The sequence below is a fragment of the Oncorhynchus mykiss genome, chromosome 4 (assembly GCF_057628025.1).
Source record: "Oncorhynchus mykiss isolate SJ-2025 chromosome 4, ASM5762802v1, whole genome shotgun sequence".
NCBI lineage: Eukaryota > Metazoa > Chordata > Actinopteri > Salmoniformes > Salmonidae > Oncorhynchus > Oncorhynchus mykiss.
In genome coordinates, this window is record NC_143025.1 from 13,034,930 (window position 1) to 13,051,168 (window position 16,239).

At 42.2% G+C, this 16,239-nt stretch overlaps 1 protein-coding gene across 2 annotated transcripts in view; it reads left to right on the plus strand.

Annotated features, from left to right (window-relative positions):
• Positions 1-16,239, plus strand: part of LOC110521313 (ceramide kinase) — a 24,449-nt gene extending 8,210 nt beyond the window's left edge. The window contains exons 2-13 of one of the 2 annotated variants that reach the window (XR_016495099.1): positions 9,544-9,678; positions 10,810-10,932; positions 11,999-12,124; positions 12,810-12,876; positions 13,113-13,258; positions 13,824-13,898; positions 14,025-14,475; positions 14,583-14,688; positions 14,795-14,880; positions 15,004-15,209; positions 15,362-15,573; positions 15,713-16,239. Coding sequence is in view for 1 of the 2 variants with exons in the window: in XM_021598796.3 (XP_021454471.1) it covers positions 9,544-9,678; positions 10,810-10,932; positions 11,999-12,124; positions 12,810-12,876; positions 13,113-13,258; positions 13,824-13,898; positions 14,323-14,475; positions 14,583-14,688; positions 14,795-14,880; positions 15,004-15,209; positions 15,362-15,573; positions 15,713-15,803 (1,526 nt within the window). In the remaining variant the exon portion in view is untranslated. The remainder of the gene's footprint in view (positions 1-9,543; positions 9,679-10,809; positions 10,933-11,998; positions 12,125-12,809; positions 12,877-13,112; positions 13,259-13,823; positions 13,899-14,024; positions 14,476-14,582; positions 14,689-14,794; positions 14,881-15,003; positions 15,210-15,361; positions 15,574-15,712) is intronic. The other variant, XM_021598796.3, reaches the window with a different exon arrangement.

The window sequence follows — 16,239 nt, forward strand, 5'->3', positions numbered from 1 at the left end:
GTGACTCCAAAATGACACATTGTTTACTATTAATTTATATTGTGCAGAACATAATCTGAAACGCAACCAAAACAAACTGCAAATGCATCCAACAAGTTTGTAGCGACACAAGCTTGATTTAATCACTGCATTCTAGGAATATGGGACTATATTAGTGAATTTATCCCAATACTTCTGGTCCCCTAAAATGGGGCCACAATGTACAAAAAGCATTGTAATTTCGAACCAATTTATCCGATATGGATGAAAAAACCCTCAAACTTTAACCTAGTAGTCATTATACCAATGTGAAATCCAAAGTGCTGGAGTACGGAGCCAAAACAACAACGTGTCACTGTCCCAATACTTTTGGAGCTCACTACAGTGACTAGTTTGAACTGCGTTTGCCAGCTGTATTTGACGGGGTTCCCTTCGCTTGACAATGTTCCTATATCTCCGATCAGATGTAAAGGACATAAAAGTTGAAGAGATTAAATTAAACCCATTTGCTATGAAGAGGCCTAGTGAATCGGGCTGGATTTTGAAGTTCATCTTGACGAGTGTGCTTTTAACCTCTCTAGGGTAGGTGAGATGTTAACGTCCCACCAGGCGAACATCCGGTGAAACTGCAGAGAGCTAACATTCTAAATACACCATTTGTTATAGTAAACATTCTTGTAAATACATGTATTTTACATAATTTAAAAGATGAACGTAATATTAATCCAGCTGCTGTGTCAGATTTCAAAAAGCCGTTACTGCGAAAGCAAACATGCTATTTTTAGGGGGACGGCGCCACGCACACACAAGTATTACTAGCATTTTCCAACCAAGCATTAGCGCCTGGAAAGTCAGAAATAACAATAAAATAAACCGCTTACCATTAAAGATCTTCCTCTGGTGGCAATGCCAAGTGTCCTAACTACACAGTGAATGTTGGTTTTGTTTGTTAAAATCAATTTTTTATAGCCTAACACGAAACATTTGTAAAGCGCTTGCGTCGTGATTTCCATCTCATTCAACTTTGGACAAAGCGTTCGTGGTAATTACACACACTAAACAAACGTTTATCCAGTCATGGTTAATTTCATTGCAATCCTCTGGTTGTTACTAACACAACCATACTTGATGGTTCTTTTCCCAGGACGTATTGACCGAAACAAACCGATTTGAAGACACCAATCAATGACATCATTGCGAACCAATGGTAGGACCCGTCTATCGTTGATTGACTGTATTTTGGCCCAATGACCACTGATCATCTTGAAAGATAGCCTATGAGCTGAGGTAAACAGCAATATGTAATGGTTATACGTTTGAAGACGAGCCTTCGTCGTAAACTCTGGCGTAAAAGAGGTTCATTCGCCATTGCAAATCCTACTTGACGGAGCCACGGGTGTTACGCATAGCAGTACATATTCAATGAGCCGCCAATGTCTAGGTGTCCATCTCCTTCTGAAGCTTGTTCATCCAGCCGGACCCATGCTGTCTTCGGCTCCACACTTACCTGGCCATCTAGAGATGTGAAGTCAGTGACAAAGAAGCGGAGGTGGGGAAGAGAGAAACCTGCAGACAGAGGGCCAGAGGGTCGTTGGCACTCTGTGTTAGAAGATGATGTGGAACTAAATCCACCTGTTTTTAGACCCAAAAGGCAGCCAGGACCTCAACTAGACATGACTGCAAAGTACAGCCCCCTTAAACTTTTTCAACTGTCTTTCACCTCGTCAGTTGTTGATTTCCCTGGTGTCGAACACCAATAAGTACGGGGCTAAGAAGCAGGCAGGAAAGAAAGAGGCATGGAAGACCATTTCCGCTACTTTTCAATGGTCATTTACATGGGGCTGGTGAAGTTGAAAACTCTAAGGGACTACTGGAAAACGTCCGCTCTCTATCCACTGCCTTTCCCCATGGCTGTCATGTCTTGTAAAAGGTTTCTGACTGTCTCACGGGCGCTTCACATCAGTGACCCAGAAGTTGATTGGAAGAATGACGAAGAGAGGCACACCAAGGTTTGATAGGCTGTGCAAAATCAAACCTCCCTACCCCAACACCGTGAGGCCTGCAAGACCTATTTTCAGCCCGCCCAGAACCTGTCCATCGATGAGAAGATGGTAGCCTCAAAGGCCAGAATCAGCCTCAAACAATACATGCGTAACAAACCAACCAAATGGGGTTACAAACTATTTGTTTTGGCTGATTTCTGTGTGTGCCTACACTTGCAATTTTGTTGTTTATGAGGGGGAAAACAGTTTTGCTACCGGTTATGGACTGAGTTATGATTCCGTTATGAAGTTATTGGATTTTCAACTGCTGGGGAAGGGCTACAAACTGTTTGTGGACAACTTCTACACAAGCCCGACCCTGTTTACAAAGCTGAGGAAGCGGGATGTGTGGGCTTGTGGCACCATTCGGACCAACAGAGTGGGATGAACGAGGTGAACGACATGCCTAAGCGGGCTGAGCGGGATACCATGCAATGGATCTGTGAAGATGGCCTTCTCTTTGTGAAGTGAATGGATACCAGAGAGGTGGTCATGTGCTCCATTATCCACAAGTCCTTCAGTGGAGATCACGTCGTCAGGCGTGTGAAGGATGGTGACGGGGCTGGTGTAGCTCGCTAATTTTTTCTCGCTAAGTTATCTGTCCAAAACTTTGCTCAGCTATTGTTGCCATCTAATGTTCTTCATTCAAATCATCCACAGCATCCTATCTGTATGTTTGGCTGTTCTTGGTCATTTGAAAGATGATGCAGCAACAATAAAAAACAGAAAACAAACGTTTATTTCCTTGTATTTTCTTCTACCAGATCTATTGTGTGTTATCCTCCTACATTCAATTCACATTTTTCCACAAAATTCAGTGTTTCCTTTCAAATGATACCACGAATGTGCATATCCTTGCCTCTGGGCCTGCGCTACAGGCAGTTAGATTATGATATGTCTTTAGGTGGAAATTGAGACGAAGGGGGAGGTACCCCAAAGAAGTTAAAGTAATTGCAAAAAGGTTCCTATGTAGTGACAGGACACAGAACACCTTTGACCCCCATTTAGGCTTACATCAAATACAGTGAGCTGTTGTAGTGTGTAGTGGTGCTCCTAGTTGTAATGGAGTGTGGTGTGGTTTCTTGCCCTCAGCCAATGGTGATATTCCCACAGGGAATTTCACACACACATCATAAATGGCTCTGTGTTCACAACCTTGGTAAGTATGTACAAAATGTGTGGTCAAGTATTACCAAGATGATGTTTGTACAATATCTAAAGAAAAGTGGTGCAAGTAAGCACATTCTCTGCTGATGCAGTTGCATGTTTCACATTTATGTGAAAATGAGGGAACTTTTGTGAACACGGTTCTCTAACCGAATTGGTTTGACCTGGTTTGTAAAAGGGTTGGCACCTCTTGGGACATTGTGAAGGGTGAGGAGATTAGGGCTGGGTGATATATCAAATTAAGTTGATTATGCGTCTCATATACAGTGGGGCAAAAAAGTATTTAGTCAGCCACCAATTGTGCAAGTTCTCCCACTTAAAAATATGAGAGAGGCCTGTAATTTTCATCATAGGTACAATTCAACTATGACAGACAAAATGAGAGAGAAAATCCAGAAAATCACATTGTAGTATTTTTTATGAATTTCTTTGCAAATTATGGTGGAAAATAAGTATTTGGTCAATAACAAAAGTTTATCTCAATACTTTGTCATTGCCAACAAAGGGTATATAACAGAGGTCAAACGTTTTCTGTAAGTCTTCACAAGTTTTTCACACACTGTTGCTGGTATTTTGGACCATTCCTCCATGCAGATCTCCTCTAGAGCAGTGATGTTTGGGGGCTGTTGCTGGGCAACACTGACTTTCAACTCCCTCCAAAGATTTTCTATGGGGTTGAGATCTGAAGACTGGCTAGGCCACTCCAGGACCTTGAAATGCTTCTTACGAAGCCACTCCTTCGTTGCCCGGGCGGTGTGTTTGGGATCATTGTCATGCTGAAAGACCCAGCCACGTTTCATCTTCAATGCCCTTGCTGATGGAAGGAGGTTTTCACTCAAAATCTCATGATACATGGCCCCATTCATTCTTTCCTTTACACAGATCAGTCGTCATGGTCCCTTTGTAGAAAAACAGCCCCAAAGCATGATGTTTCCACCACCATGCTTCACAGTAGGTATGGTGTTCTTTGGATGCAACTCAGCATTCTTTGTCCTCCAAACACAACGAGTGGAGTTTTTACCAAAAAGTTATATTTTGGTTTCATCTGACCATATGACATTCTCCCAATCTTCTTCTGGATCATCCAAATGCTATCTAGCAAACTTCAGATGGGCCTGGAAATGTACTGGCTTAAGCAGGGGGACACGTTTGGCACTGCAGAATTTGAGTCCCTGGCGGCGTAGTGTGTTACTGATGGTAGGCTTTGTTACTTTGGTCCCAGCTCTCTGCAGGTCATTCATTAGGTCCCCCTGTGTGGTTCTGGGATTTTTGCTCACCGTTCTTGTGATCATTTTGACCCAACGGGGTGAGATCTTGCGTGGAGCCCCAGATTGAGGGAGATTATCAGTGGCCTTGTATGTCTTCCATTTCCTAATAATTGCTCCCACAGTTGATTTCTTAAAACCAAGCTGCTTACCTATTGCAGATTCAGTCTTCCCAGCCTGGTGCAGGTCTACAATTTTGTTTCTGCTGTCCTTTGAAAGCTCTTTGGTCTTGGCCATAGTGGAGTTTGGAGTGTGACTGTTTGAGGTTGTGGACAGGTGTCTTTTATACTGATAACAAGTTCAAACAGGTGCCATTAATACAGGTAACGAGTGGAGGACAGAGGAGCCTCTTAAAGAAGAAGTTACAGGTCTGTGAGAGCCAGAAATCTTGCTTGTTTGTAGGTGACCAAATACTTATTTTCCACCATAATTTGCAAATAAATTCATAAAATCCTACAATGTGATTTTCTGGATTTTTTTTCCCCTCATTTTGTCCGTCATAGTGTACCTATGATGAAAATTACAGGCCTCTCACATCTTTTTATGTGGGAGAACTTGCACAATTGGTGGCTGACTAAATACTTTTTTGCCCCACTATATATGTGTGTATGTATGTATGTACCAGTCACACATCTACTCATTCAAGGGGATTTTCTTTATTTTTAAAATTGAGAATAATAGTGAAGACATCAACTATGAACTAACACAATGAAATAACACTTGGAATCATGTTGTAACTTAAGTGTTTGAGGTTCTTCAAAGCAGCCACCCAGCTGCCAGCTTCACCTGGAATGCTTTTCCAATAGTCTTGAATGAGTTCCCACATATGCAGAACACTTGTTGGCCGCTTTTCTATCACTCAGCGGTCTATCATCCCAAACCATTTTAACTTCTCTAGGGTTAGGGGCAGCATTCGGAATTTTGGATAAAAAGCATGCCCAAATTAAACGTCCTGCTACTCGGGCACCGAATATATGATATGCATATAACTGGTAGATTTGGATAGAAAATGCTCTAGTAGTTTTCTATTCAATGCCATTACAGTATCCATTGACTTAGGACTCAAATTGCAGTTCCCATGCCTTCCAGTAGATGTCAGCAGTCTTTAAAAAATGTTTTGGGGTGTATTCTGATAAATGAGGGAGTAAGACCAGTCTGAATGAGTGGACCCTGCCGTGTCAGAGCTTTTTCATGCGCAATCCCGAGAGAGTGCCTTTCCATTTTATATTGACGGCGTTATTGTCCGGTTGAAATATTATTGTTTATTTAGGCTAAAAACAACCTGAGGATTGAATATAAACATCGTTTGACATGTTTCTATGAACTTTATGGATACAATTTGGATTCTTTTGTCTGCCCATTTTGACTGCGTTTGAGCCTGTGGATTACTGAAGAAAACGCACAAACAAAACTGAGGTTTTTGGATATATTTGTTTTTTCTTAGCTCTCATGGTCTAGTTAAAAATGCCTCTCTAAGGTATGCAAAGACTGACATGAGGAAATCTGATTCACTACCCAATTTAGAAATTGCACTTCCTGCCGATCCCTCGCACCTCACTATTTTTAGGGACAGGGATGGTGCCTCACAGTAGAGGCCTTCACGGATCCAAAAAGTTTATCATACAGACACGATATGCATGAATATATATTTTTTATGTAGATGCCTGTTCCAAACGGACCCGAGAACCACTCGACCCATTGCATATAGGCCTGGTCGGCTCTAGACTCGATCCGAGTGAGGGAAGCAGCAGAAAAGTCCATTTTTAATAAACCAGAGCTGAGGTAGAAAGTGGTGACGCTCTAGCAGGTGGCGTGCTGTGTGTAGGCTACAGTGAGAGTGAGTGAGTGACTCAGGGTGCAGGGAGGGAGACGCAGCAACCAATCAAGCCAACTTGCGCTATAGTAGACTAATAACTGCCAATAGGATTGCGTAGTACTTGTCTTGACTGCATCAAACCGGGATAAGCTAGCTAGCTAAGCTTATTGAGGCTGCATACACTTTCTTGTCCTAAACAGTTACAAATAACATCTCCATTCAGAATAATAAGTAACAGCCTACCTGTTGGCTCTTGGTCTTGTAGCCTAATCTTGCCTTTTAACTTCCACCTTCCATTGATTAGACATCTCTTAACTTTTGCCGCACACTGAGGCTCTATGACTGTAGCCTGTTGGTGCTTTCATGACTTATGATTGGCCAACAACAAGCTAAACGCATCACTCATGAAAAGCAAGAGCAGCAGCATCAATTATACAAGCACCTGCTCCCTCTCCTCTCCTCTTCTCTCCCCTGTAGCAGTCTCGTATGGGTCCTTCCAGACGTCAGGTAAAATTGCACATACCCGGTAGTAAGACTAATTAAAATCCGATCAGACCCGTCACAGGTTCTGGATCTGGACCCTCTCGTGTATTCGTGTACAGGTGGATCTATGAAGACCTCTACATCAGCTTGTTGAGCCAAGTTACTCCCGCCATACCTCTCCTCTATAGTGGCCTTTATTTACACTCCTTAGCCAATGGGGTTGTTGGCACCTCCAGCAATGGTGGACTTGGTCAATATAGTCTTTGATAAATCTCACATGTTATTAACATGTCATAGGTCATGGACGGGTACTTTAAAAGTTGACTTCTCAGTCAACACAAACTGCATTTGAGGTCAGCTTGAAGGTTTGGGGTATGCAGACAGGTAGCGGACAGAAATAAAACACACTACCGTTCCAAAGTTTTTTGGTCACTTAGAAATGTCCTTGCTTTTGAAAGAAAAACACATTTTTGGTCCATTTTAAAATAAAAACAAATTTATCAGAAATACAGTGTAGACATTGTTAATGTTGTAAATGACTATTGTAGCTGGAAGCGGCAGATTTTTAATGGAATATCTACATAGGCGTACAGAGACCCTTTATCAGCAACCATCACTCCTGTGTTCCAATGGCGTGTTAGCTAATCCAAGTTGACCATTTTAAAAGGCTAATTGATCATTAGAAAACCCTTTTGCAATTGTTAGCATTGCTGAAAACTGCTGTACTGATTTAAAAAAAACAATAAAACTGTCCTTTAGACTAGTTGAGTATCTGAAGCGTCAGCATTTGTGGATTCAATTACAGGCTCAAAATTGCCAGAAACAAAGATATTTCTTCTGAAACTCGTCAGTCTATTCTTGTTCTGAGAAATGAAGGCGAAAAATTGCGAAGAAACTGAAGATCTCGTACAACGTTGTGTACTACTCCCTTCACAGAGCAGCGCAAACTGGCTCTAACCAGACTAGAAAGAGTGGGAGGCCCCGGTGCACAACTGATCAAGAGGACAAGTACATTAGTGTCTAGTTTGATAAGCAGACACCTCACAAGTCCTCAACTGGCAGCTTCACTGTTGATGTTGAGACTGGTGTTTTGCGGGTACTATTTAATGAAGCTGCCAGTAGGACTGGGCGATATGGCAAATAAATTAGCACAATATTTATATATGAACCTGAACAAACCGTGGTTAGAGCATTGGGCCAGTAACCGAAAGATTGTTCGATCGAATCCCCGAGCTGAAAAGGTACAAATCTGTCGTTCTACCCCTGAACAAGGCAGTTAACACACTGTTCCCCGATAGACCGTCATTGTAAATAAGAAGTTGTTCTTAACTGACTTGCATAGTTAAATAAAGTTGACCTTTTTTTATTATGTGAGCTACACATAAAATTATACTTGAAGGAAAATTGTTCCATGTTTTCGGCCAGGGAGCACGCACCTGTGGTCAATTAAATTGATAAGCCTCTTGAGACCTTCCTTTTCGACTGTGCTAATTGGTAGCATGTCCTTAGCAATGCAATGTATAATAGCATTTGTGATGTCTTGTCTATGTTGGTTTGTAGGGCATAAACGCTGTCAGTGTTGACTGCTTCGGGCAAACATCCCTAGATTGGCTGGTGCTCGAGGGGCTTTTATCAAAAAACTCAAACTCCCTGCATGTTCCAAAGAGTGATTTTGATTCAGATGTTGAAACAGGTTTGTGGTATTACCAGACTTGGTAGCCACCTGTCTATGGCACAATTTGCACCGAACATTGCTCTGCTCTGTCGGACTTCAAAAAGCCAAACCACTTCCAAATGACTGAAACAGTTGAACCCTTTTTATCAATAATTTCTTCGTTTGGAAGCTTCTCCTTCACTATGGCTATCACTGCCACTGTTTTTGCCTACATCACTCATTTTTCGTGGTTAATAGTGGCTACTCCATCACTTGAGGTGCTAAGTGGTTTTTAGTGGGCGTATACCTCTCCTTGTGCATATTGTCACTTCTCTGCACACTCCTGCTGCGTCACAGAGGTGAAATGGACTGCTGTACCTAACTATTCTATATCAACATTATCAAAAATGAATCTAAACGTTTTATATAGTTATTGAGAGAAGTAATTACCTCTAATTATTGATATTGATTTATCGCCCAGCCATAGCTACCAGTTGAGGATTTGTGAGCTGTCTGTGCACCGGGACCTCCCACTCTTTCTATCATTAATGAATGATCAACACAGAAGTCTCACAAGGTCATTAATGTTTCCCTGATTTCCTATAGAGCTGTTATAGAACTGCTGTGGGCACAAAAACAAATGAATGCAGGATCGGCTCATGATAATGACTTCAGGAAAATGGTGGTAATAACAGGCACCATTAATGTAGGAGTTGCCCTAACAATATGGTATTGTTTGGTCCATAGTGATTGATCTAATCTTTCTCCAAATGATCCCCTTCTGTTATCCATCAGTAGTGCTCTCTATGGCAGGAGCGGTCAACAGCTATACAGCACTAATGGTTCTCCCCCTCCTTGCCTTCTTTGTCCAACACTACCTCCACCCTAATGCTGAAATCAAACTGTTAATGGCCCATTAGAGCTCCCATCTCATCACATTAACTTTATTAGCAGGAAGCTATCCAAGCTGTAATTGATACAGCCAGCCAAGTTTGTTTGGGTAGGTAAAAAAGGGCTTGAGATCCTGTCTCTCTTGTTTTGTGTGTGTGTGTGTGCTTTTCCAATACATTTCATTTCTAAAGGGTAAATCTCTGGTTACTGCCACATTGTGACAGATTGATTTGGTGTGTTTAACAGGTAGCAGCCACAGCGTGTCCGTGTCTGAGATCCTAGCAGTCCGGGAGCTCGATGTGGATGGCGGGACCAAAGATGATGGCAGGTGGCAGAAAATGCCCCAGAAACTGACTGAAGCCTATCCATATGCATTCACAGGTACAAATTGTTGGTCATCTAGAGCAATCTACAGATAATGGATTCAATATGTAGTGTGCTTACCCATAAAATGTATGAATTCACTCAAGGTTTATACATATGTCCATTCATTAGAGAATTCCTTCTGAAAAATTATAGTCCAAACCATGTCTCTACCATATACACTGCTTTCAGAAAGTATTCATACCCCTTGACTTATTCCACATTTTGTTTATACAGCCTGAATTCAAAATAGATTAAAATAAAAATTCTCACCCATCTACACACAATACCCCATAATGACAAAATTAATACATGTTTTAGAAATTGTTGCAAATTTATGAAAAATTAAATGCATAGATATAATTTGCATAAGTATTCACATCCCTCAGTAAATACTTTAGAAGCACCTTTGGTAGCAATTACAGATGTGAGTCTTTCTGGGTAAGTCTCCTAAGCGCTTTCCACACCTGGATTGTGCAACATTTGCCAATTTCTTTCAAAAAATTATTCAAGCTCTGTCAAATTTGGTTGTTGAACATTGCTGGAGAACCATTTTCAGGTCTTGCCATAGATTTTCAAGTAACCTTGTCAAAACTGTAACTTTGCCACTCAAACATTCACTGTCTTCTTGGTAAGCAACTCCATTATACATTTGGCATTGTGTTTTAGGGTATTGTACAGCTGAAAGGTGAATTAATCACCCAGTGTCTGGTGGAAAGCAGACTGCTCTTAGCTCCGTTTCTTTTTTTAAGGATACAAGCATACCCATAACATGATGCTGCCACCACTATGCTTGAAAATATTAAGAGTGATACTCAGTAATGTATTGGATTTGTCCCAAACATAACACTTTGTATTCAGGACAAAAAGTGAATTGCTTTGCCACTTTGTTCGCAGTATTACTTTAGTGCCTTGTTGCAAACATGTTTTGGAATATTTGTATTCGGTACAGGCTTCCTTTTTTTCACTCTGTTAATCAGGTTAGTCTTATGGAGTAACTACAATGTTGTTGTTTCATCCTCAGTTTTCTCCTATCACAGCCATTTAAACTCTGCAACTGTTTTAAAGTCATCATTGGCCTCATGGTGAAATCCCTGAGTTTTGTTAAGCCTCTGTACCCTGTCACCCCTTCGCGTCCCCCTTCCACAGTGTCCTATGTGGAGAGAGCAAGGCAGCACCGCTGGCAGTGTAGTGACGTCACCTTCCACTGTTCAGAGGGGGCGCTGCGTCAGCAGTGGATCCAGACCATCAGAGAGCAGCTCACAGCACTGAGTATGGCTGAGTATTACTGACAATGAATATGTTTTGTGAAGTTTGGCTGCAAAGCTTACTCAGAAATGAGTGGCCTTCATTCTGTTCTGTTAATCAGTGTACTGAGCGATTAACCGTCATTTCATATTTTTTCCGGTCATTAAACAACTCATTGACCGTCTGTTCAATTACTTGAATTCAATCTAGTTTTTTTTTTTAATGTGAGCCCAGAGTGCCATTTCTCTAGAGAGAAATTAAATAATTCACGACAGAAATCAAGTAAACTATGTGGGACAAGGGGCTGAAGGGAGTTGTCATTTTCATTAAGCAAATATTCAACCTAGTTCAGCTCAGAAACATGATAATTAACTACAATCCAATTGTGGCAGTTTTTTTTTATCGTTTTGGACAGAGATCAGAGCGGTTGCCAACATCAGTCCAAAATAAGCCCAATGTGTTTCTATGTTCTTATTTTGGACCTCAACTTGTCGCCTGCCTTTGACAACGGCTCCCATTGTTAGGGCAGAGACATCATTATATACAGATCTCTGGACGGATACACTTTTACGCTTGCTATGTTAGGTTAGATGCACACAGGGCAGAATGTACACAATGCTGAGAGGGACAGAGACAGTTTGAAAGTATGCCTTATCTACTTTTGAAGAACTAGTTAAATGATTTCGTCAGACAGCTCTGCAACATAAGCTACTTAGGAAGGCTACCTAAATAGAATTACTAGACAGTACAGTATGGGGAGCACAGAGATAACGTTAGTTTTGGCTCGCTGACTGCTACTACCTGAGCAGAGATGAGATTACTTTAAGGAACTGATATGTGATTTCATAGGAAATTACTGTTTTTCTATTGATGTCTACCAAGTTGGACCTGACAGAGACAATGGAATATTTTCTATGTTTTGGCAGTTATTTTGTTTTTTAAAGCATTAAATACATTATTGAAAACCGTGATTCTTTTTTCAAAAATCAAACCGAACCGACCTCAAAGAGCACTAATTGTTCAGTACTATTGCTCAGCCTACAGCCTAGAAATTGATCTGGGGAAAAATCTTTCACTTTACTTTTTGCAGCTAGCAGACCCAAGCATTTGCTGGTGTACATCAACCCTCATGGGGGCAAGCAGCAAGGCGAGTGCATTTATGAGCAGAAAGTCGCGCCTCTCTTCGCCTGTGCCTCCATCTCCACAGACGTGATTGGTGAGTTCCTGCCAAAGACATTAAACATGCTTTAATAAAAGATGAGTCTTTATGGGCCAAGTCAAATTGTTCACTGTAGGCAAATGGGCACAAGCTCTCTCAGGCCGCACAGGAATATGACAATTTACGGCCGCCATCTATCATCCTAGTTCCTCATTGGAAAGGATGATGGTCGATGAATACTGGATTCCTTTACATCCGGTTTACTTCTCAGACTAGAGAAAGACTGGACATTTGTCAAAGTCACACATTTTGACGAATTGCATTTAACTATACAGCTGCTTGGGTTGATATCAAGATATTGATACAGTATTTGAACAATTGTAAAAAATAAAATAAAAATCTAAGGTGGGTGTGAAAATGTTTGCACATAAAATCAAACTATTCCTTTGGCTACAAATTGTTTAAATGTCTAACAATTAGAGAAGAGAAAATGTACTTTAGGACTTCCTCTATCTCAGACTTCTTTATGGAAAATGCTTAGTCGATATATTGCTCCAAGCGAGTGAATGATTACTCCCTAAGTCCAAAATATCGATTTATGCAACAAATTAGGAAAACAGCATGCGATATAAATGAATCAATTGTAAACCTGTTCATGTTGACATTTCAAGTGTGTATCTCAACTACAAGAAGCACTTGAAAGACAAACGTCTAACTCTTTCCTGGTCATTTGTTGTCATAGTTACAGAGCATGCCAATCATGCCAGGGACCACCTGAAGACAGAGGCGGAGTTAAAGAAATATGATGGGTGAGTCGAGGATGGAGATGTTCTTAATGTCATTGTCGCTATAGTAATGACAGGTCTGTTTTAAAGACCTCTTTGTAGTCTGGTTTTCAGCTCAACCGTCACTAAATCATATTCAACCAATCACAGTTGAACTAAAAACACCCCCGGTCAAGTATATTAATCTCAAACGACAAACAAAAATATCAGTTTTGTTGTTCTGACCTTTGTGTGTTAAATGACCTTTGACCTCTATGCAGAGTGGTGTGTGTGGGCGGGGACGGCATGTTCAGCGAGATAGTTCACGGCCTGGTCTCTCGAACACAGAGGGAAAACGGAGTGGACCAGAACAGCCCGGAGGAGAAGCTGGTACCCTGTAGTCTCCGCATCGGCATAATACCCGCAGGTTAGTCAAGGCCCCACGCAGACATTCACAAGCACATGCATGTACACATTCTATACATGCCATCTGCAAGCATTCTCCTCTCTTTTTGTCTTGTCTTGATTATTTATATTTAATATTTTGGATTTAATGTAACAATGTTCTTGTCTATAGCTATTTTGTTTTATGTGGAAGAGTAGCTCCTGCATGTGCTATAGCTAACAGCTAAAAAACACACATCACTATGTTTACACAGCAATGATCACATAATAAGCTATCAATAGCTCAGTTTATAAACTAATGTCAACCATGAGGTCCATTTCATGTACACTACCAGTGTTGATTTCCGCATTCCATTTTTCCATCTTACACACACACACCCTGGCCGTGATCCCACTCTCCAAGGGTGTTGGGATATGCAATAAAAAAAACATTTCCAATACATGCATGCATATTAGTACACACTTGTACATGTATGAGAGAGGACAATTATAAGCGCCCACCAAATTATTATTACAAACACACACACTGCTAGCTTTTGTCTGTGTAGTCAGGAACATAATGTATCTTTGTTTTGTGTGATATCCAGGTTCAACGGACTGCATCTGCTATGCCACTGTCGGCATCAATGACCCTGTGACCTCAGCTTTACATGTCATAGTGGGTGGGTGCAGTCATCTACATTGAAATATTAACAGCACTTCCAATTAAATTGCCTTTAAAAATAGTGTAACTGACATTTGTTTACAGCACAGACTAGTAGCATAAGCGTTCTTTGTCACTGTTCCAGGTCATTCCTGGAGATTCATTGTGAATAGAAATGTCTCGTGTTAGACACTTCTATGTTATCGCTATGGCACACTCAGCTGACCAACAAGTGACAGCCATGACCTACTTATTCAGAGCTTTTGAGATAAGATGAAACTGCTGGAGGTCAGTGTGGGTGGGTGGATGGGTGTGCAGGTGTGTTTTTTTTAATAGTAAAAGCACATAGTGTGTCATCACACCTCTTTAAGACACTGTACCCCACACACACAGTATCTGTGAAGGATCACTCATACTAGACTTGGGGGGGGGCGTCTTCACAGGAGACTCCCAGCCAATGGACGTGTGCTCGGTCCATCACAACAACACGTTCTTGAGGTATTCCAGCTCCCTGCTTGGATATGGTTTCTACGGCGACGTGCTGGCAGACAGCGAGAGGAAACGCTGGATGGGACCAGCCAGATACAACTTTTCAGGTGGGTCAGAGGAGTAGCTTTAGCTGTTTTAGGAAATACAACCATTGTTACTGTTGTGGTAGTCTGTTGTCATTGCAAGTGATATGGCATGATGTCGTTTTGTGCAGGTTTTAAGACGTTTCTGACACATCACCACTATGAAGGGGCTGTGTCTTTTCTACCAGCAACTGACATACTGGGAACACCGCGAGACAAGACCAGGTGTAGAGCTGGGTATGTAACACTGTACACCTGTTGTGTAGTTTAGTATTACATGTTTGTCTAGATGTTGCAAAGGAGATTGCTAACTTGGCTAGCCAACTCCATTCCTGCTTTCCAGGTGCTTCATATGCCAGCACGACGGGCAGCTGTATTCAGGGGATTCCCCAGAGGAATCCAAGACTGCTCCAGATGTCTCAGACAGAGGTAGGTACAGTATCTCTGCCTGAACGCACATATGGCCTCAACTCCACACGCCATGGGTCTCTACTGAAACCTGCTCAATGTTTTCACCACAAAGCCCCAACCTCTGTTTCTGTTCTATCCCAGAATATGAAATGGGGTGGGGGGTGGTCAGAGGGAAGTTCCTGGCCATCAACGCGGCCAGTATGAGCTGTGCCTGTCCCCGTAGCCCCAAGGGCCTGTCCCCCGCCGCCCACCTCGCTGACGGCACCACCGACCTCATCCTCGTACGCAAGTGCTCCCGGTTCAACTTCCTGCGCCACCTGCTACGCCACACCAGCAAAGACGACCAGGTAACCACACTGGATGGGGCTACTGCAATGGTTTCTTGATTTCTGTGGGTACTCCAACCCGGGTCGATAGCAGTGGTTGCATGAGATGGTTAACTCGCCACTTTCCTGTATCAGGGATTTCACTTTCTCACTTCTGTTCCTCCCCCCTTCAGTTTGACATGACCTTTGTAGAGGTGCACCGTGTGCGGCGCTTCCGCTTCACGCCACGCCACTGGCAAAACGACTCAGAGCTGGACCTGAGGGAGAACGGCAAGCAGCTCTTCAGCCAGATCTGCCGGGACCACCCGGCCTGCAGCTGCAGCCCTGCCTATAGCAGCTGGAACTGTGACGGCGAGATCCTCCCCCACGCTGCCATTGAAGTCGGGTACGCAACCCTCTACATGGAAATATAACACACTTCTAAAAGTTTATTTTCTGCACTGTGCTGTCTTCAACATTTGAATTGAATTCCTGCCTTTGTTTTTTTCCCTGACAATGTTTTTCTTTGTATTCTGCCCTGCCAGAGTTCATTGCCAGTTGATCAAGCTGTTTACGCGAGGGATCGAAGAGCAGCCTTTGTTTGAGGACCTCGCCAACCCCCCGTGTGCACTCTAGGTCCCATCACCCCTCCGCTGCCCTACCCTATCAGTCACTGGAACAGTCCTACAGCGTTTCAAAGCCTCCCTCTGCTGTCACTTACCTTAGCCCTGTGCACTACCTTTCTCTAATGTACTTTCTGGGGCCATTTTGGAGGTCACAATTTCACAGGTCAAAGAGTGCTGGTATGTGGTACATTTACAGAGGTTCATTATCCACTATAGCGAAGAAGAAATCATGAACATTTTAAAAGAATGTACCCCCTTCCTTGCTATCCTTTTGCAATAAAGAGATGTTAACCAACACCTAACGTGCTGTTCAACATTTGTAGAACATCCGTTTGCACGTGTTGGAATGTATGTTGCTCCAAATGATGAAGAATTGTTACAAAGCTTTGTTTGTTTGTTTATCCATTTGGAGAAACCCAATATTAAAGGATGTTTGAATGTTTCTA